This window comes from Sprattus sprattus, assembly GCF_963457725.1.
Source record: "Sprattus sprattus genome assembly, chromosome: 1".
Taxonomy (NCBI): domain Eukaryota; kingdom Metazoa; phylum Chordata; class Actinopteri; order Clupeiformes; family Clupeidae; genus Sprattus; species Sprattus sprattus.
The window spans coordinates 28,753,722-28,776,712 of record NC_137920.1 but is presented as its reverse complement, the minus strand read 5'-3'; the positions used below and the strand labels follow the sequence as shown (position 1 = coordinate 28,776,712).

The 22,991-nt window shown below is 39.5% G+C and overlaps 1 protein-coding gene and 1 long non-coding RNA gene across 2 annotated transcripts; both read right to left on the bottom strand.

Moving 5' to 3' along the window:
• Positions 1-11,468: 11,468 nt before the first annotated feature.
• On the bottom strand, positions 11,469-12,688 carry LOC308369184. Its single transcript, XR_013968746.1, has 4 exons — positions 12,547-12,688; positions 12,244-12,373; positions 12,065-12,145; positions 11,469-11,841 (listed from the first exon to the last, which is right to left on the bottom strand). It is a non-coding gene; the product is annotated as an uncharacterized lncRNA (long non-coding RNA).
• Positions 12,689-16,219: 3,531 nt separating this feature from the next.
• Positions 16,220-18,265, bottom strand: cxcl18b (chemokine (C-X-C motif) ligand 18b). Its single transcript, XM_080837854.1, has 4 exons — positions 18,116-18,265; positions 17,601-17,727; positions 17,332-17,412; positions 16,220-16,891 (listed from the first exon to the last, which is right to left on the bottom strand). The coding sequence occupies exons 1-4, from the start codon at positions 18,201-18,203 to the stop codon at positions 16,834-16,836; spliced, it is 354 nt and encodes a 117-aa protein (XP_080693980.1). The 5' UTR covers positions 18,204-18,265; the 3' UTR covers positions 16,220-16,833.
• Between the last annotated feature and the right edge of the window lie 4,726 nt (positions 18,266-22,991).

Genomic DNA, 22,991 nt, shown 5'->3' with positions numbered 1-22,991 from the left:
ACACTTAGTAGCTGTTGGAGGTTTTTGAAGCAAACAGCTGGGCAGGAAGAGATGACTCCATGTTTGATTACGAGTTTAAGCAAAAGCCAAGGAATCTTGGCCCACCCCAGTGCTCATCTTAGTCTTCTTCTCTGATCAGCTGAAGGGTTGTTTAGAGGAGCCGTCACAGACTTCCTAATGATACATTTGTCAGTTTTCCGACTAGTACTTGAGCTTACTGTAATGCCATTGTATGTAATGTTCATCCACATGAAATGACTAGTGACTACCTGGCAAGTCTGTACAAGTGTAGTCATTTTTCACTGTCTACTATTCAGTTCCACTGACCCGATTATTTATTAATGATACATTTATACGTCATATGTCATGATCGTAGTTTAAAACAAATGGATTCTGGAGTACAATCCATATCCAGTATGTTGAGGCTTTCCTTGTCTTGCGTCTTTTGGTGTTTATAAATACTTTAGTAGTCTTTCACAAATATGCTGTAAAGGATAATGTCTTTCAATGTCATGTTACCTCAAACTTCTGCATACACATCCCTCGCACTGGTGGAACTGCAAACACGTAAAAGGGCTTTCATACAGCTCTACAACTCTCTAAGACCGGTGCCAACACACAGACACACACACACACACAAGCACACACACACAGACACACACACACAGACACAGACATACTCACGCATGCAGCAGGAGCGCGAGACTGTGTGTGTGTGTGTGTGTGTGCGTGTGTGTGTGAGTGAGAGAAAGAGAGAGAGAGAGCTCAGTTCCTTTGTGAACTTCATCAGTCTTTATGAGCTTTCTGTCTTTCTCTAAAAAAGGTTCACCCACCCTTATCCACAGTCTGCAAAATGAGTTCAAAAGAACAGCACAAAAGAGTCCAAACTACTATTCAAGTTTTGTGTATACTTCAATGTGTTGCGTGCAGTGGCATGCTGGTTGGCAGTATTTATTTTAGGGGGTCTAAGGATGGGACTCAAATAAGCAAAAAAAAATAGGAATGTTGAACCGCTGCCAATAAGAGCAACCACTAATGCATAGCCCAAAACAAAAGTGAGGCACTGGCCGTAAATGTCAAAGGTTCAAAAACAAATGGAAGAGACATTATTCTTAACTTCCAGTCTAATAAGAATGGATACCATTACTAATTTCAGCTGACATATTTCGGGCTGGTCATTGGGTCTAGAATTATGTGAATGCTGTACACTGCAAAAAATGGCCTTTCAAAAATAAGACGTAAAAGATTAAAACAAGCCCTATTTGCTTGAATCAAGGCAAAAAAATCTGCCAATGGAACAAGGCAAATTTGTCTTGGTAAGAATTCTTAAAATAAGATGAATAATCGAATCTAATTTAATCTTGTTTTTAGATGAAATAATTCCAAAATAAGACTTGGAAACTTATTTTGACAGTTCTTATTGACTCAAAATAATCAAAATAGTTCTTAAAACAAGATTATACTGCTTACATTTAGCCTTTTAAGGCATTGTATTTATCTTATTTTAAGAGTATTGCGCTTAAATTTAGGATGAAGTCTTAGCCGTATAAACTGAATTTGAGATAAATGTACTAATATTAGGATTGCTAAAATTCTAGAATTAAGCATTGCCATCTTAAAATATTCCCCTTTTGTGACCTACAATTAGTTTATTACTCTAGATATAAGACCAGACAAGTTTGTTTTTCCACCATTCATTAAACATCTGCATTTCCTGACCTCACTCTGAAAACTGTTGCAGTAAACTGAAAATTAAGCCAAACATTGTGGACTGTTGTGCATCACACAACACCCAAGCATTTGGGCAGCACACCAGAGGGAGGGTGAGAGCGAGCGAGAGCAAGAGCCAAGTAAACAACCCATTTCCTGACCTCACTCTGAAAACAAAAGCAGTTAACTTTTGAACTTGATAAAAACTTGACCATCAAAGCATTTTTTTTAGGTGGCACAGACAATGTTAACAAGGCAGAGAAAGAGATGTATATCGGGGATCAATCCATTGAACACAGAAAGTTTAATACACATATACACCAATAAATCACAAAAGTCGAGGAGTTACAATTTAACATTTTTATTGTGGCTACAACACAATTAGGCCTTTTCAGTTCAAATACACTACACAGATAAAGGGACAGTATGCCAGGACTTCGCACTGACCGACAGTACACACTGCCACAGGCAACACTTGCACTGGCAAACGCATACAGTGGCAGGTGACAGCCATGTCTAATCACAAAGCCAACTACAGACCACAGGTTGGTGGGCCACAGAGAGGATGCTGTAGACTATATAATTAATACTAGGTTAAAGTTTTAAGCACCCTGCTAACACTATTACATTTACTACTACTATATTTAGGCACGTTATAACTTCCACTAAATAGACCAATACCAAATATATTTATCTCCATCACTCCCACTTAGGTTAACTTTTGTAAGCACAATACTTTTAAACCTCACCTAGTAAGCTACTACTATCAATTCCCCAACCAGTAAGTTACTGAGATAAACCAAGACCACAATGAAATACATTTAACAATTTACTTTAAATAGGAATTAGAAAAGATTATAACTTTACAAATACAGAGACTATAACACACTTATTTTCGTTTGACTGCGTCCAGTCACTTACCTCAGATGGCATTTAACATTTAGCAACACATTTGCAACGCTTAGCATGCTATTAGCATCTACCCAAACACAGCCTCCGGTTAGCATACACACATTCAATAAAACTGTACAACCTATAATATCTAAGCCGGCAGTTAACGAACTAAAATATACACAGTAATGAGGGGTACCCAACCAACTTTTAGAGTAACGGTGCAGTACTGATTTGAAGCTGGGGAGCGGAGGAGCCTTAAACACAATGGCTACTTCGCCAAAGCGCCAAACAAACTCATCTCTTAACTGTCGTCCTCACTGTGTTGGCGAGGGGGAGTGAAGAAGCCGTTGCGCCCATAGACATGTATAGATAGACACCGCCTCCACTGCTTCAGCCCGTTGCCTCGGCGAAACGCGTCGCCGCCATTTTGGGAAAGGAGCTCTCTGCCGTCAGAGGTCTGTCAGACGTGTCAAACAAGCGCAAGTTGCCAGGAGCTGCGGTTTTTCTGGATAAAAATCACGATAACCTTTTACATTTCGCAACCAATTTCATGGAGTATTCAAAGGTTTATGCTCTACGTGAAGTGTGTGAAAAAGATTTGCCTCTACGTTACTTTGAATCTCGCTAGTCAAATCGCCAGTCATACATGTGCATGGGTCTATGATAAACGCTCACTTTTCTTTCAAAACTCGTGCATTTTGAAAATACTGAGAAGATCTATAAACTATCGAAATAGTGCTTCTTTAGTTACTAGTATTGACCATCATTAAGAGAAAGAGCATACATCAAATAGTGAGAAACTGGCAGTCAGTGTGTTTTTCATAGTTTAATTCCTTTTCAAGTATGTGCATTAAGAAACCTTGAACAGTGCAATTGGCAATACACAGTTATTTCACAATTATATATTGTGTCAATTGCACTGCATAGATCTGAAAATGTTAAGAGCATGATTGTATATTGTGTCAAATTGTACAAATGTACATATATATATATATATATATATACAGTACTGTGCAAAAGTTTTAGGCAGGTGTGAAAAAATGCTGTAAACTAAGAATGCTTTCAAAAATGGAAGTGTTAACAGTTTATTTTCATCAATTCTTCATAAATTAACAAAATGCAGTGAAGGAACAGAAAAAAATTCTAAATTAAATCAATATTTGGTGTGACCACCCTTTGCCTTCAAAATAGCATCAATTCTTCCAGATACACTTGCGCACAGTTTTTGAAGGAACTCGGCTGGTAAATTGTTCCAAACATCTTGGAGAACTAACCACAGATCTTCTGTGGATGTAGGCTTCCTAAAATTATTCTGTCTCTTCATGTAAACCCAGACAGACTCGATGATGTAGAGATCAGGGCGCTGTGGGGGTCATACCATCACTTGCAGGACTTTCTGTTCTTCTTTAAGCTGACGATAGTTGTTAATGACATTGGCTGTATGTTTGGGGTTATGTTCCTGCTGCAGAATACATTTGGTGCCAATCATACGCCTCCCTGATGGTATTTCATGATGGATTAGTATCTGCCTGTATTTCTCAGCATTGAGGACACCATTCATCCTGACCAAATTTCCAACTCCACTTGCAGAAATGCAGCCCCAAACTGGAAAGGAACCTCCACCATGCTTCACTGTTGCCTGCAGACTCTCATTATTGTACCTCTCTCCAGCCCTTCGGCGAACAAACTGCCTTCTTCTACAGCCAAATATTTCTAATTATGACTCATCAGTCCAGAGCACCTTCTGCCATGTTTCTGCACCCCAGTTTCTATGTTTTCGTGCGTAGTTCAGTCACTTGGCCTTGTTTCCTTGTCGGGGTAGAGCTTTTTGGCTGCAACTCTTCCATGAAGACCACTTCTGGCCAGACTTCCCTGGACAGTAAATGTCTGTACCTGGGTACCACTGGTTTCTGCCAGTTCTGAGCTGATGCCACTGCTTGAAATCTTCCGATTTCGAAGGTAAATAAGCTTGATGTGTTTTTCATCAGCTGCATTAAGTTTCCTTGGCTGACCACTGCGTGTACGATCCTCAACGTCTTCTTCAAAAGAGCTTGAACTGCACATTTTGAAACCCCTGTCTGCTTTGAAATCTTTGTCTGGGAGAGACCCTGCTGATGCAGTATAACTACGTTGTGTCTTGTTGCTGTGCTCAGTCTTACCATGTAAATGGATACAAAATAAACATTTATTGTTTACATTTTTCAAAGCATTCTTAGTTCATAGCATTTTTTCACACCTGCCTAAAACTTTTGCACAGTACTGTATATATATATATATATATATATATATATATATATATATATATATATATATATAATAATATGAATATATACTTATACTTAAAATATATTATATTGTATCACATATTATATACATCATATGTTATTCCATTGCACATTATACTGAGTCATTATATTATATTGTATTATATATATATGCTATGTTATTTATATTACAGTTCAACTATTGAGATGTGTAGGCTATGTATATATTGAGATGTGTATATTTTTACTGCTATAGAAATATATAGATTTTTTTTGTAGCCTAATGTTGATTTGTGAAATAACTGTGTATTGCCAATTGCACTGTTCAAGGTTTCTTAATGCACATACTTGAAAAGGAACTATTAAACTATGAAAAACACACTGACTGCCAGTTTCTCACTATTTGATGTATGCTCTTTCTCTTAATGATGGTCAATACTAGTAACTAAAGAAGCACTATTTCGATAGTTTATAGATCTTCTCAGTATTTTCAAAATGCACGAGTTTTGAAAGAAAAGTGAGCGTTTATCATAGACCCATGCACATGTATGACTGGCGATTTGACTAGCGAGATTCAAAGTAACGTAGAGGCAAATCTTTTTCACACACTTCACGTAGAGCATAAACCTTTGAATACTCCATGAAATTGGTTGCGAAATGTAAAAGGTTATCGTGATTTTTATCCAGAAAAACCGCAGCTCCTGGCAACTTGCGCTTGTTTGACACGTCTGACAGACCTCTGACGGCAGAGAGCTCCTTTCCCAAAATGGCGGCGACGCGTTTCACCGAGAAGCAGTGGAGGCGGTGTCTACCTATACATGTCTATGGTTGCGCCAGTCCACAGCCTAGTCGGGCACTGACGATACGGGAACCGTTGTGTGAATGACTGCCCGGGTTGGCCAGTCTCTCCAACAGTCTTCCAAACTTTGTGCTACTCTTTAGCTGCCGTAGCTGTTGCTGTAGCTTCCTTTGCAGCTTTCACAAATCTGTCCGAGTTCCGTCATACAAACGCAGCACAACACTTGGAGATATCTATATATGTTTAATAATGAGTAACTAGCCGTTGCTCTATTACTCTATACGATATCCCGTCGGTATGTTAATAATGAGTCACTATTCGTTCCTCTATTAAATTAACTTTATCCCGTCAGTATGATAATTATCCTCTCAATCTTGAAGCTCCGTTTCCAACTCTCTCGTTCACTCTCCCAACCGTCGTCTTTATCCCCTCGCCCTTGACCTCTCACCCTTGAAGCTCATTGGTTTCTTAAACATTTAAACAAAATACAATTTTAAACATGAACACATTAGATGCACAATTTTAACATTATAATCAACAACCATAAAAATATAATAACTTCAGAATCCAACTTAATTTCCCATAGGGCTACATCCTCCCCTTACTAAATGTCTATATGTCCTCATAGACATAAAACACCCACTTTTTACCTTTTAATTATTATATAAAAGTAACTTTTCATTATCAGAACTGAGTATCTAATTAGGAACTAAAGAGAATCTAGTTTTCACCTAGTTTTATAATGATGCCTCTATGAACTATTGTTAATGATTGCTCACTAGCTTTTCCAAGTTCATCATAGGTAAGCCTCAATACTGGTTTTACTTGTCTTTTTTCCTGTATCCTTGGTCTAAGTACTCTATGTGTTTTTATTTTAGAACTCATTCTTTCTTGGAGTGACACATATTTGAGTTATGAAATAGAAGTTCCCAACCAAGCTCAGGGCAATGTTTTCGTTGATGCTGGTAACCTTCTTGATTATACACTTTATTATTATTTAAAAATAACAAGTACATTCCAGTTAAGTATGATCTCTCTGATACATTAGCACATTACATACTTGACTAGAATATTTGATCTCTGACTTGGGCTAGGGTAGTGTTCAGCCCCCCCCCCCCCCCCCCCCCCCCAGATTCAGTTGATAAGGGGCAGTGCTTGCCATTGGGGGGCATTAGTCTATTTTACTTTTTAAAACTAGGGGGGCATTGGGAGGCTTATGATGAGGTCAAGGGGGCGTTGGAAGGCTTATGATGAGGCCAAGGGGGCATTTATTCAAAAACGTTTAAGAACTGTTGAGCTAACTGTTGAACTGTTGAGCAATGTTGATTCTGAATATCTTATTGATAATGCACATTTTTTTATTTGACTGTGGAAAAAACAAGGCCTAGAGCTAGGATAATGTTGATTCTGAATATTGATAATTCACCTTTTTTTGACTGTAAAAATAACAATGTTAACTGGATGATTAAATACATTAAAAATGGGAAAGAACCTTTGACCTTTGAATGTGTGTTACACTGACTCAGTCATTTTATAATCTTTAGTACATAGTTAGATTTTGGAATCTGCATACAAAATGGATTCTTTGCTTGGAATGTTTTGACCTTTGACCTTTGAATGTGTGTTTACACAGAATCAGTCATTATAATTTTTGGTACATGGTTAGATATTGGAATCTGTATACAGAACACTGGATGAGGAAGAGAACTCGCACACCAAGTTGCCGATGCAGGAAAGGTGTTAAATCCATCAACTTAAACAAAAATAAAATAAAGTGCTACCAAGTGGGGTGCATTGCAAACGTTTCGGTCCTCAGACCTTCATCAGTGCAAAAAAAAAAAAATCTATACAAAAATGGCGCATTGCGCAGATGCTGATTACCTTGTAAAGACTGAAAGATTTTAGTAAAGTCAATCTATTCTCAAAACAAGCATATGTTGCTCTTGTTTTTGTTCTTGAAACAAGATGGATCACATTTGACAAATCTTACTTGATTGAAAAAACTTGTTTTATTTTGAAATAAGCTTGAAATAAGACTTTTTCAAGATTTTTTGTCTATACAAGATTTCCAAGATGTGTTGTCTTAAAACAAGCCTTTCTAGCTAAATATAGTTTTGCTTTTTGGGCGATTATGCCTTGTAGAACCTGATAATGTAATAATTTCCTGATAACGTAATAACCCTGATAATGTAATAAAAAATCCCTCATAAGTCCCTAAAAGATGTAATAAAACCTGATAATGTAATAATATCCCAATAATGTAATAAAGTGCATTTCCCAATAATGTAACAATCGCCATACCAATAATGTAATAAAATGTTACATTAATTGGAAGTTATTACATTATCAGGTTAGCCTCAATTTTGCAGAACCTGATAATGTAATAAATTCCTGATATTGTAAAAACTTTGGTCAGTGCTGAAATGTTGGGACACCAGTTATTCAGACCAAGTTGTGATGCTGTGTAGACAACCACCCACTATTGTTTTGCTCATATTTTGATCCCAATGGTATAGGCCTTTAGCCTCGCAAGCCAAACCTGTACAGCAAGAAGCTGTACAAGGGTCTGGCACAACACGATTTTCAATGTGGGCGGGATTAACGGTTGTCTGTTAAGTTGCCTCTGCACACAATGCCACGCAGTAGGAATGGCGCTACAACCACAAAATAAGTGCAAATGAGGCAATAACTTGATCTGTTGGATATGAGTAATGGAAGGTGGAAAATGGAAAGGATGAGTCTTGATGTCTTTAGCCATTGTGTTTACCACTGAAAGGACAAGCCAACAGAGGATCCATTCAAACTGCCTTGGCATGTGCAAAGTCAAGGGAAAGTAGAGGAAATGCATGTTGCATGATGTTTTGCAGTATATAGTGTAATTTTTAAGGGACATTGCCACACAAAATCAAAAGAGAATTTGATATAAATCAAATAGCGAAATGTCAGCTATTGATGATCAATGAGGACTTAGAAACTCAATGTTCTATGTGCCCATTAGCTGCCGGTCTATAACATACCAAAATGTTCTTATTTTTTCTCTATTAGTTGATTACCACTGAATATCCCTTTCACCATTGTAAAAATTGTGCATGCGCAATCATATAAAATATATACTGTATCTGCTAATAGTGAAGCAGCAGGTCTCTGGACAGCTTCACTGCTTGGACCTCTGAAACTGGAGACCTGATGCTACAGCACCAACCAAAGTTATTACAATATCAGGTAATTATTACATTATCAGGTTTCTCAAAATTATTGGGAAATGCACTTTATTACATTATTGGGATATTATTACATTATCAGGTTTTATTACATCTTTTAGGGACTTATGAGGGATTTTTTATTACATTATCAGGGTTATTACGTTATCAGGAGATTATTACATTATCAGGTTCTACATGCCTTATAATAAGAGCGGGTAGATTTTTTCACTTGAAAATAGACAAAAAAGCTTACCAAGAATTTTATTTTTTGCAGTGTAGCCTTAACGCAAGTGAAAGGAGCAAGGACGAATGAGGTTCGTGGGGTGGTCTTTGCCATTTGTGCTTGCGGGCATTTATCCATGTCCACATTTACTGTTTTTTTTATGTGCTGTGTGTGAGATCCAGAGAGTTCCTGTTTGTGTTTGGAAGTGCTTGGCTCAAGAGAGCGGTGGAGAGGGTCAGGGATGAATAATTATATGGTGAAATGGTGAGTTGGTGGTGAAACTGAACATTACATAGGAATGAGCAGTGAGGACACATGATTCCCTGACACTTTTAAAGACAAACTCTGCATGTTTAAATAGTTCCAAATGGATGTCTTTGCTGATTTTGAACTTTGTAGATATACAGTACTGTGCAAAAGTTTTTGGCAGGTGTGAAAAAATGCTATGAACTAAGAATGCTTTGAAAAATGTAAACAATAAATGTTTATTTTTTATCCATTTACATGGTAAGACTGAGCACAGCAACAAGACACAACGTAGTTATACTGCATCAGCAGGGTCTCTCACACACAAAGATTTCAAAGCAGACAGGGGTTTCAAAATGTGCAGTTCCAGCTCTTTTGAAGAAGACGTTGAGGATCGTAGACGCAGTGTTCAGCCAAGGAAACTTAATGCAGCTGATGAAAAACACATCAAGCTTATTTACCTTCGAAATCGGAAGATTTCAAGCAGTGGCATCAGCTCAGAACTGGCAGAAACCAGTGGTACCCAGGTACAGACCATTACTGTCCGGGGAAGTCTGGCCAGAAGTGGTCTTCATGGAAGAGTTGCAGCCAAAAAGCTCTACCCCGACAATGAAACAAGGCCAAGTGACTGAACTAAGCACGTAAACATAGAAACTAGGATGCAGAAACATGGCAGAAGGTGCTCTGAAGAAATATTTGGCTGTAGAAGAAGGCAGTTTGTTCGCTGGAGGCTGGAGAGAGGTACAATAATGAGAGTCTGCAGGCAACAGTGAAGCATGGTAGAGGTTCCTTTCCAGTTTGGGGCTGCATTTCTGCAAGTGGAGTTAGAGATTTGGTCAGGATGAATGGTGTCCTCAATGCTGAGAAATACAGGCAGATACTAATCCATCATGCAATACCATCAGGGAGGCGTATGATTGGCACCAAATGTATTCTGCAGCAGGAACATAACCCCAAACATACAGCCAATGTCATTAACAACTATCTTCAGCTTAAAGAAGAACAGAAAGTCCTGCAAGTGATGGTATGACCCCCACAGAGCCCTAATCTCTACATCATCGAGTCTGTCTGGGTTTACATGAAGAGACAGAAGAATTTTAGGAAGCCTACATCCACAGAAGATCTGTGGTTAGTTCTCTAAGATGTTTGGAACAATTTACCAGCCGTGTTCCTTCAAAAACTGCGCAAGTGTATCTGGAAGAATTGATGCTATTTTGAAGGCAAAGGGTGGTCACACCAAATATTGATTTAATTTAGAATTTTCTTCTGTTCCTTCACTGCATTTTGTTAATTTATGAAGAATTGATGAAAATAAACTGTTAACACTTCCATTTTTGAAAGCATTCTTAGTTTACAGCATTTTTTCACACCTGCCTAAAACTTTTGCACAGTACTGTACATAGATTTGTTAAACATCTACACATACTTTCGGTTCACTGTTTCATTGTCTACTGTTTAGTTGCACTGGTAGGATGAACTCAAAAAAAACATCTTGATTGATGATGATTCTTTTTACATGAAGTGTTTCTCCTTTCTTCTCATGCATTCCGAGCCTGCTTGGGTTGGTGGTGAAATAGTCAGAAGGCACAAAGGAATGTTGTAATTTCTGATGTTTCCACCTACGCACTATTCCCTTATGACTGTGTCATATGCTGTTCACCTGGCGTATCACAGTCTACCAGTGCCAAAGATTTCATAGAGAGATAGACATATAGATTTGTTGTTATTAAAAATATCATGGTGGATTCCATGCAGCCATTTCATTGATGAGAATGAATGGTCATCAGATTAGCACAGCCCCTAGAGCTACTTCACTTAACCAATCTTTCACAAGACTGGCATAACCTTGTCATAAAGATGTGAGCCCAGATTGCAGATTCCATTCTTTGTTATCAGTCATCATGGATGTCGATAAGTGTCACATTATGGCATTTTGGGTCTAAGAAAATAATTTAAAGGTGTCATGCCTATTACGGATAGCGGTATATGACATGTTGTATCAGCAGACACTGACTGATATACGGTCTGTTATTGGTAATCGCATGTGTTTTTACATGGTTGTTTCTCTCTAGTGACAAATAACAACAGCAGGATGGTCACAGAGACAATAACACAAACTGTTTTTTCACAGTACATTTATTTTGGTTAAAAACAATATTGTAATAGTAATATTGCTCTGGATATATTTTTTAAACTGTAAACTGAAACTGTGCTGTATTTCATATAAACCATTAAGAAATAGCAAAGCAGGTATCTGTCACCATTGACTCCTATATGAATAAAAAATTATAATAATCTTGGTTTAAAAGACAGCACATTCAGCAAAGATGCTGTTGTTTTCCCCTAACTGGGTGCTACAAGTTGTACTATGTTGATTTACGTTTTCAGTGTGTGTGTTTTTTTCCCCCTCCCTTCCCATCTCTGTCATCTTCACCAGTTAAAACTTCTTTCCTTGTGGGTTTATAAAGGCACCTGGGTTTTAGTTTCTGCTTTTGGCTAATCCTGGAAGAAAACAAAACAAAACATAACTAGGAGATTAATAAACAACAAAACAACACTAGATAACACTAAATCTGAGTGCTCGAAGTTATAGAAAATATTTTCATATTGATCCAATTTCATTTCTAACTTGACAGAACAGAGTTGTCCATGTTTATACATGACAAATGATATAGTCTTACTGCTTCAAAGTATCAAAGTAAAGAGCAAAACAAGTACTACTTACCTTTTCCAGCAGTTTTGTAAGCGTTTACCCAAGGTTTGATCAGGATCAATACAAACCAGTTTTCGAGATGCCATTCGAACTCTGAAATGATCGATTAAATAGACTAAGCAATATGATATATGTGGGTAGTTAATGCACATCTGAGGTAAATCTTGTGAGTCTGCAGTGACTAGACTTACATGATCTCAGTTCCGCATAAATCATGTCCCTCAGTAATGTTGAAGTCTTTAATCCTCATCCAGGGTAAAGTGGGGGCTTTCTGCAAGCAACTGCAAGAGTGCCCAGCCCCGGAGGGTGACATACGTGATTCTATAGGCCGATACAGAAAAAGAAAGAGAGATAGAGAGAGACAGAGATTATTTTTCGCAAGAAAAGTGCGTAGATGAGGTGCCACTCTCTCAGCAAAGTCTGAATCCCCCAGTTTGTCCGTATACATTACTGAATAATGCTAAAACAAATCCACTACATGAAAGGCAATTTACCAGCAACCACCACCAGAATCAGGAGACGGAGCATTTTGACTGTAACTTCCATTGTAATGTAGTCCAAATGACACATGTGAGGTTGTGTTTTATTTCTTTGAGAGGTTCTTGCTGTTAGCAGGACACTGCACAAAAAAACGAGAACTGCCCAGTCTATTCAAGCACTGCAAGAATGAGAGCTCCTCCTAAGCCATGTGACAGCCCTCTTTTGCAAACAGCATGCAAATACCACAGCTTCTGTCTTAACTGCTTGTTCACCAAGACACTCTGAGACAGGGGAACAGGCTCTCTATGGCCCAAGAAGACCATGGCTAGGCAAGGCAAACTAATTTCCCCCCATCCATAGCGAGTAGATAAGAACAGAAAATTTAAGGTGCTTTACACAGACATACAAATAGGTCGGCCATAACAGAGAATTAATACATGGGGGCTGTCCATGACGGGACACTAAATTATGCATGCAACTCAAATGGATTGTGCAACAGCATGGGCAAAGGTGAAGGCACAAGCTGGTTCTATGTCTGTGTGATCACAGCTCCAAATGCAGGTACTTTGGACAAAAGCATCTGCTAAATGACAAAAATGTAGGTACACTTTCACAACCCTTCAGTGAAGCCTCTAGCAAAAAATAAACTGACTGTAATGCAGTGGAGGCCAAGACTTATACAAGGTATCAGTGTAAGTGTAGATACGGGGCAGGAGGGAGACTTGAACATCGCAAGCGGAGAGGTTTTGGGAGTGACGCTAGGTACAGCTTTTTGTAAACTTTCCAAAGTATTGCAGCAACTTGGGCCATGCCTTTCCAGTTCCATTAAAGACTATGGGAATGTTGACACGATAACGTGACATGTCCCCAAGGTCTTTCTCTCTGTCCACTCAAGGCCCTGAGGGGAGTAAATATTTCCACTTCAGGGTCAGCTTGAGGCTTTTTTCCTCTGGAGTTCTAACATGGCGAGCATGAAACAGCTCGAGACGTGTATACAGGGGCATAGCAACGATAGCAGTGCTTAGCAACGTTCATGTGAACACTGGCAAGCCCTGACTAACGTTTACAAATGCAATGACATTTTTAGAAACTGGCATTGATTCTTTTGAGAACATTCTATTTAGCAGTGGTTTGTCCCGTTGTACTCCATTACATAGCCCAACTCTAGAGCCGAACTGAGTCTGCCTGACCAGCCTCAGAGTTGAAGACTGAGGCTTTGAAGTATGGCATGTTCTTGCATGAAACCACTGGTGACTAATCTGTTTTGTGTTTTTGTTTTGTTTAGTTTTATTTTTTTCATTTTCCTGAATATTAGTGAACCAAATCTCCATTTCTTATCCTTGTCAAGGCAAAAACGACATTGCCCAAGTGTTGTTAACACAGTAATCCTTAACATCATAAACGGGTGTAGACAAGAAGCGTCACTGACAAAAGTAGGCCTGACAAAGCAAATAAAAAATGTAAACGTGTCTGGGTAGCACCTCTATCGGTCAGGAAATGATAAGTTTGTTGAAAATTTGTTATTGGGATCAATGATTTGTCACTGCTAACAAGTAAAGTCTCTTTTGTTGGTTTTCATGCAGCATGTTGTAGAGTATCGAAAATTACAGTTTCTTCAGTTTCTGTTGTAAAGTTTTTTTGTAGAAGTTTATACAGTTTCTACATGAGTTCTCACCCAAACAAGATAGAGGGCCCGCATCACACCAGTCCTACAATCATTGCACTGGTTACCTGTTAGTTTCAGAATAGATTTTTAGATTATTTTACTAGTCTATAAATCACTCCATAGTCATACACCTGAATATACTGCTACTACATGCTCCCCAGGTACACACTAAGTAGTTCCCTGAGGTCTTCTGGCACTGAAGGGTTTGTAACACCCCCCAACCCCCCCCCCCCTTTTTTTCCCCTTCCTTCCAGTGTGTTACCTCCTGGTATGAAATGTGGCGTATAAATAAAGTTTGCTTTGATGTGATTGGATTACAGTTTATAAAACAATTGGGTTCTATCGCGTAATTTAGCTGTTTCTGATTGGACGAGAGACGTTTCATGCTATAGGTTATCCGTCAACATACCAACAGCTACGGGACTTTTCACAGCTAATAATAAATCACTCCGCGATGAAAAATTTGCGTGGATGATAACCGTTAATTCAAAATTCTTACAATTCCAAACCAAGACGTTGACAATGGAACTATTTTTTGTTGCGGAGAAACAATGGCGAATAAATCATTTTTAATCAATAACTTTGTGTTGAAATGTTAATTTGTTGACGGTAGAATTGTTTTATAAAAGCAATATAGCACTCGTGGGAGTGGGGTAGGTAAGGGATAATCCCACAGGTGTTGTTGCCTACGCCACTCGGCCTGCGGCCTGGGTGGCTACGGCCGAACACCACCCGTGGGATTATCCCTTACCTACCCCACTCCCACTCGCGCTATATTGCTTAATTCTTCAGTGGTGATGTAATAACAGGGAGGGTGCCTTCCTGTCTGTTGTCTGTTCAGTGCTGACGCTCACAGGGTAAATTGGATTGCAAGAATTATCAGCCTTAACACGTCTGTAAAGGGATTTGAATCAGTGGGCAGACTGGAATTAGCCTGGGCTGGGAAAATAAATAAAAATAAAGCCCTTTGCCCTTGTTTAGGTAATGAGAGAGGTGGAGGGAGAGAAGGAGAGAGGGAGGAAGGGAAGAATGGCAGGTACTGTTGAATCAGAGTGGGACTAAGAGACATATTTTTGTAGGACTCGATGAAAGTTTGAAAGTGTCAATGCATGTTTAAAAGCCAATCTCATGTCAGATATCGTGTCAGTTCATATCATGCCATTTGTGTCATGACCACTTTGCAAAGAAGGATGGAGTGCAAACATCACCTCATTAGAGTGACTCCCAACATCCTCTATGTTTCCCTCCATCCGTGGTCTTCAACCCTTAGGAGACCCACACGGAGAATAATTGAAAGCTGAAATCCACACTGCAATGGTGACATTGATTCCCACTTTGACATGATACCACACATTAGCTCAAGACATAATTTGTGTACAAATTGACAAGGGTTCGCATTTATTGCGCCCACGCACCATGACATTTGAAATCTATGATGGATGTGTCATTATAGAACTATGGTAGAAATTGTGTCTCAGGAGTCTGCCTAGTCGGCAGTTTCAATGAATTGTCTCCAGACAGTAAGCTATTGTCACTCTAGTGCCTGCTTGACCAAGCACTGAAGACAAGCAGTCACTTCATGACATGAGGCTCACTGTGGCTCTGCTCTTCTATGGGGTGTCCCCCGCCCACCTCTCTCTCTCGCTCTCTCTCTTTCTCTCCCTCTCTCGCTCTCTCAATCTCTCTCTCTCTCTCTCTCTCTTTGTCTCTGTCTGTAGGTGCACTAATTAGGTGTTAGCTTTTCTAGATTTATGTCTGCTGAATAGTCATTGAATAGTGATAGAAGTTCAAAATTGCTTTGGTCAACCTGAGTCATTATAGTTGATGTGTTTATCAGAGATACAACTGGTTGTCTTAAATGTCTCCCATAAGTAGTTTTCGGATCAACGACTACTTCTTCCGTGCTATGGTCTTACTTGATTGGATATCATTATACTCAGGACAAATACCTATAAAACAGAGACATTTACATGTGTTCTGCAAATTATAATTTATTTAGAAAAAACATAACAGGACTTCTTGTAACAGTAGTATAATGTTAATTAAATAGAATTCCAAATAGCATATGCAAACAATATTTAGCAAATATTATCAAAGAACAATTAAGAACAACAAATACACAATAATCATTGAACTTGATATAACTTAAAAAAAAACAAAATGGCTTCAGATACATTCGTTTGTGTCTTGGGAAGGCCTTGTATTCCTCGTGGAGCTGAGGTCCTGCAGTTCCACTGATACAAGTAAGGTGCTAAAAAACCCAGAAAGATCATGGGTGGTACTTAAACAATAGTCAGAGATCCACATACTTTGAGTTCACATTCCTTTTGTTAAAGGTAAAGGTGCAAGCTCTGGTATTTAGATGATGCTTTTGTCTCAAAGCAACTTACAAAGACTCCTCGCAGCAGCAGTCAATAATAGATTCCTGGTTTACCTCTTAGGATGCGGAGAGGCTAACCGCTAGGATGCGGCTGCGCTAACCACAGTGCCAACAATGCAGGGAAATGTTCTGGTATATATCGTTCTGATGAAGTGAGTAGTGCAGAACTTTCTGACTTCAGATTTCCATCTGTGCCTTCAGGTGCCACAGGTGCTGCCCTCTGTCCTGATCTTCTGTCCCCTCTCAGTCTGTCTCTCACTTCCTTCCTCTGCGGAGACACTCTTGTTTTCTGCTCTCGTCTTTCAGGATTTTCCTAAAAAAGAAAGAAAGAAAGATGTACAAACTTGAGCACATGGGATGCTTTTGCAACCTGTACTTAGCAGCATCAAGAAAGCAGTGTCCTCTTGCAATATGACAAAGGCTATGTCCACAATGACACATTATTATTTTAAACTGCCGTTTTAAAATGAAAGTGATCTCTGTCCAGAGGAGCATTTTAGCTCCATCTCACTGATAACACCCAGCCAGGAAGCGAATGTGGGTGTCTGCGTAATGTTTTCTGGACGTTCACATTGAAACGCAACCCCAGAGTTTTCAAACTAAAACGGGGCTAGCAGCATTGCCAAAATCGCCGTTGACAGGGCTTAAAAAGTAGTACGTAATAGCATGGACGCCAGGCGTAAACATAAACAAAATGGAGGCGTTGTGATGTAGCCTAAGATAGGTGTTCAAGAATTAGTCACATTGTCTTACTTTGTCCAGCAATCATAGAGCCTTTTTCCCTGGTGCTTCTCTGCATTCAGACATATTTCCTTCTGGTTGTAAGTTGTCAGTCTGCAGGATAGAAAAAACAACCCAAAGGTAAGTGTTGATAATATGCACATCTTACATACAGTGGCAAAAGTCAAAGTCATTTGAGAGACTATAATTGCATACACATGTATTTGTTCCATTCTTCAGTGTTTTATTGATCATGTTTTTGATAATGTACATTTAGGATCAGGGGAAGGCCATTGACTCACATGATCTCCGTTCCACACTGGTTTTCTCTCTCCTGGATGGAGAAGTCCTTAATTTTGTTCAGGGGACGAATAAAGTCTATTGAATTTCCACTTAGACATTTGCAACTGTTGGCAATGCCAGGAGAGCCTGTGGAGTGAACGAATGAGACACACTGATGGTTAGCGTCAGCTGATGGACTGCAGTGTCAATGCTAATAGCTAATCTCTTTTCATTCTCAATGAGAACACTTGCTGCACTATGGAAGAAAAATGCTGTCATTACATGTGACCTAATATCTGCTAATTGTACTTGCAAAAATTACATTTGATTATATTATACATTACCATAATATAATGTCACATTAAGTGAATGCATCCCACTTTAGTTTGTTTCTTAAAAACAGCAACAACTAGAAATTCCACACTGTTACCAGTTCACATTGAGTGCAGCATTTTCTTCCATACAGCTGCGACAGTCTCTCATCTGTCTATTATAAGCGGTTTCTAGTCAGTTTTCATTCACAAGAGGAACTTACCGTTGCTGAGCTGCAGGCAGATCACCAGCATTGCTCCAAAAATGCACAGGGCTCTAGGCATGAAGGTCATGGTGATGAGAGGAGTCATTAATGTGCGGGACAAGAAGACAGAACGGGAAAGTAGTTCTTGAGAGTAGTCTTGTAGCACTGCACAATGAGTCCGAAGTGAGAGACACAGAGATTCATGCTCTCCTTTTAAACATGCTTTGGAGAGGGGAGGGGCTGGGAGAGAAAGTGGGTTTGTTCTTAGAAGAAAATGCCATGTGACTGACTGGAATTCCCGTCAACCGGAGAGGGAGAGAGAGAGAGCCAGGGAATAGGCTGCGTAAATTCCCAGATGAGTCATGCTCCTGATACGGGTTGCAATGGGGTGAGACGGGGTGCAGAAGTGACTGGAGCTCTGAAGAAAGGAAAGGGGGAGGGCCTTTACTGGACAAGCGGGAGTGAAAGTGTATTTCTTGCATTCCACTCTCTCTCTCTCTCTCTCTCTCTCTCTCCCCCCATCTGGAATTCCTTCCTAACTTTGGCCACCAAGAGACTACTGGGAATCCCCCAACTTTAATCCTTAATACCCCACTGCTTTCTGTCATGCTGTGGGGTACACCAGTCAGGTGCAAGCAGTCTGAGTTTTTTTTCTCCACTGATAAGTCATTTGTTGCTCTCCCATGTCTGTCTGTGCATTCTGCTGTCGGTCAAGCCGTGATATATTCCCAAGTGTGCTTTTGCGTCAGCGTTTCTAAGCCGTTTGCGGCATTACTCTCAGAATGTGCATCTGTTCCCTCTTGTCATTCTTGGTATAAAAAAAACACATCCTTAATATTTGGGAAGTTGTCCACTTTCATGGAAACAGAACTTAGATTTAGATCTGAACTAAATGGTTAAGTGACGCAAGGACAACTTGCCAAGCCACATCTGTTTGCCTTTTCAACAGTTCGTCTGACTTAGAGGAAAACGAAACTTAAGCAGCACTCCTCATTCTGTTCTCATTTGGCAGCCCTTATTCAAGTATTCAAGTCGATTTAAAGTCAGTATAGAAAGAAACTAATGTATTATACAAGACCATATTCCACTTTGTGTTGTACGTCCTTTTTCAAATATTGAAGAGTATTGAAGTAATTGAAGTATTGAAAGAAATCCAATGTATGTTAGATAGCCAAGCCCCTTTGAGTATGCAAAGCTGGCAATCAAACAGCAGATATTAGTTTTCATCACTGCACAAAGTCAGTACCACCAGCCAGCCAGTGTTCTTGAGTTCTTGCAAAGTCACACTCCAGACTCGTCCTCTTCAGCACTGAGCGATAACACAACCCTCTGAGACCCCGTCCTTCAGACCAAACACACTGTGTCAGACGCAGTCGCAGCCGCGGCCGCTCCCTGGGACTGCGTGAACAGCCAGCTCAGAGGGTCCTGGTGCGGCCACCAAGAGGCCCGACTGTCCGTACGAGACGGCACCATGGTCAGGGAGATGCTCTCCGGGCTGGCCGACACCAGGGCCAGTGTCTGGCTGGGGTTCGCAGATGCCGTCGTGGCTGGTGGCGGCAGCGGCGACGACGATGACATCATTTCTGGGTACTTGGCCTGGCGTGGGGTGGGCATTTTGGCGGATGGCGTCCTGCAGGGTTGGGGGTTGATGCTGCCATGGTAACAGGAGGGCTGGGAGAGCCTCCGCATGGTGTCCATGTAGTCGTTCAGGGAATGGATGTGGTAGATGTGCGGCAAGCCCTCCTGCACCTCCGTGATGGTGGGCAGCAGGAATACAGTGGACTGCTTCCTCCTCTGCCTCATCCTGCAGGGAATTAAATTCGATAACATTAAATTCTGTTCAATTGTGTACAGTTCAATTCCATTCAATTCTGTTCAATTCTGTACCTTTCAATTTAATAACATTTAATTCTGTTCAATTGTGTACAGTTCAATTCCATTCAATTCCGTTCAATTCTGTACATTTCAATTTAGTAACATTTAATTCTGTTCAATTCTGTACAGTTCAATACAAAAACATTAAATTCTGTTCAATTCTGTACAGTTCACTACCATTCAATTCTGTTCAATTATGAACAATTTAATTCTGTTTAATTATACAGGGCCTCGTTTCCCGATAACGACGTATCTTAACGGCCTACGTGGATTTTGGCGACCTAGTAGACTCAGTAACACTTTCTATTTACGAGCGTTTCCCGAACATCATCTTAAAGTCAGGTGCACGAGCACAACGTGCACGAGTTCTTAAGTATCTCTTAGGGTGGAGGTCGCCTGTTCATCGATTCATCGACGAGTCGATTTTCTCACTTGTGTATACATGGGTTTCTCGGCTACGTCATCACTGGTTGCGTGCGCAATATCGCGGCAGAAAGAAGCAAGATAACGTTGAAGTGGATGAGAAAGCTGTGAAGGAAGTCAACATGACAGGTTGTTGTTGTGTGGTGAACTGCTCTAACAGAGTTGGTAAGATGTTCAGTATACCTAGGAGGAAGCATCCGTTTGCCAGGAAAAATATCAAATCAAATCAAATATAGAAAAAGGCTCAACAATGTACAAGGTTACGTTTGGGAATATGTTGAGGGTGTGTGCAAGCATTCAGGGCAACAGAATAGGGAACGGTAGGCTAAATAAGTAATAAACAATACATTTAAACTGGGCTTTCTGTATTCATTTGTATTAGGGTAGATGGCTTTCTGCCGCGGATTTGCGCGCGCAGCCTTCAATGTTTGTATACAAGAAACCCATGTATAGGCTCATGAATGAAGTTCCAATATAACAAGTGTCGACATAAGAACAATACCTCAATAAATATAAATAGGCTAGCGGGTGCCACCCTCTTGATTGATTTCCAGCCCGGCTCAATGACATGTCAATTTCCTAATATTGCTGCCTAACTACACAGTCAGAAAAGCCATCTCCTTAGTTCAATAACATATTATTTTGTATAATCTTTATTTTCAAATACTCAATATTCTTTATTTCTATTTTGATGGGAATAGGCAGGTGAAACAATGACATTCTCATGATGTGCTATACACAGAAACATCCTTTGGATTTCTTCTATAATAGGCCGAACGACGCCCCTGGTGGATTGCATCGCTAAGTGTGAAGTTACTACTGGTCCTGACCACACATAGAATTCTTCTCAACGAAAGATGAACTTAAGCTAAGTGCCGCGTCGGGAAACCGCTCTGCAACGTAGGATCCCTCTTACGACCGATTTCAAGTCCTTTTTAGGCTAAGTGCGCGTTCGGGAAACGAGGCCCAGTTCAATTCCATTCAATTCTGTTTAATTCTGTACAATTTATTTCTGTTCAATTCTGTTCAGTTATGTACAGTTCAATTCAATTAAATCCAATTCAATTCTGTACAGTTCAATTCAGTTGTATTCATTCCTATAGCACCATTAAGAACTGACTTAGGAAATGTCTCAAGGCCTCAGCACCCCAGAGCAGGAAAGTAGGCTTGCTTTTTTTTTTAGGATTTCTGTTGTTTGTTTTAGAAATTTAATTTAATTCCACAAATGTGCTCCGAGTTCACAAAGTACAAATTTGATTTAATTTTAAGGATTCAGCACATTTAAATGCAGTACAAACAATGAGAGTGGGTGGGTGATTGATCGACATGATGATTGTAGGGTGGGGCTTAATTTATAAAATGTATGTTCAGATCTATGTTCCTAGATTTGATCCTTGGCCTACTGTAAAGATGATAAAAAATGTGGTTTGGAAAAAAATGAAATGGATTTGTATAGATGCTACACGCCAGTGTGAGACAACTAAATAATTTGACAAGAATGGTAGAATCTTACAGAAAGAAAATTAGAATCGAAACGAGAAATAGTCTTTCCTAGACCAGAAACACAGGCATTTAAAAACATTGTGAGGAAATAAAAATCACAAATGAAACTGATTTGTGGATTGAGAGCACCCAAGTGTCACCATGTTGTCTTTGTCAGAGTTTGACATTCACCTCATCACTAGATTAACTGACTTGATTAACTAACTAACTAACTAAGAGTTTGACAGGCTTAACAACAGTTGCAGATCCATGGCTGCTCCTCTTTCAGTAATTTATGTGTTTTACCATGATGTTCAAATAAAAACTATTTTATAATAGTTAACTGTTAATAATACAGGACATGTACTTCTACTGTCAGCACATTTAAGGACGCACTCAAGAGAGGTCTTGATAATATGTGTCTGATGCTATTAAGATCCAATTCAAGAACCTGTTTGCGTGAAGATATTTAGCATGATGTAGCGGGTAGCATGGCCCAAGGAACCAAGCGAGCCTGTTACATTTTTGAGCAGATCTGGATCAAAGGGTCGATCCAGGATTTGTTTTCCTTTACATTATCATTGTGACAAGGCATCTGCGCTCTCCGAGGGGCCCTCCTTGATATTTATTTTATTTTATTTGAAATGATTGTGTTTTAACCATTATGACAAATTAACCTCTGTACCTTACTCTTTTAAAGGGAATTTTAAAAAACTGCAAAAATCAAAAGCCTACATATAATTATTTTTATCGTAGATTAAAAGTGAGCTACGTATGCCTTCACTGACGTTCACCTCACGACATTAATAGCATTAGTCACTCATTCAACTGCTAGGTCAGATTAGGAAGAGGAGCACGAATATCAACTATAGCCAAGGTTGCTCTTCCAATCAACAGTGTACTATTTAATATAAACGCTTCCGTTATTCACACTGCCTTACATATGGGATCACAGCTACGTATATTTGTACTCTTAAAACAGAATTAAGGAGATTTTCTGGGTATCTGCGAGCCACTTCATAGCCTGATGATATTAAGATTGTATATGCTCAACTAAATTGACATGAAGAAGGTTAGGAGTACAAAAGGATTGGGGATATTTGAATTAAAAAAT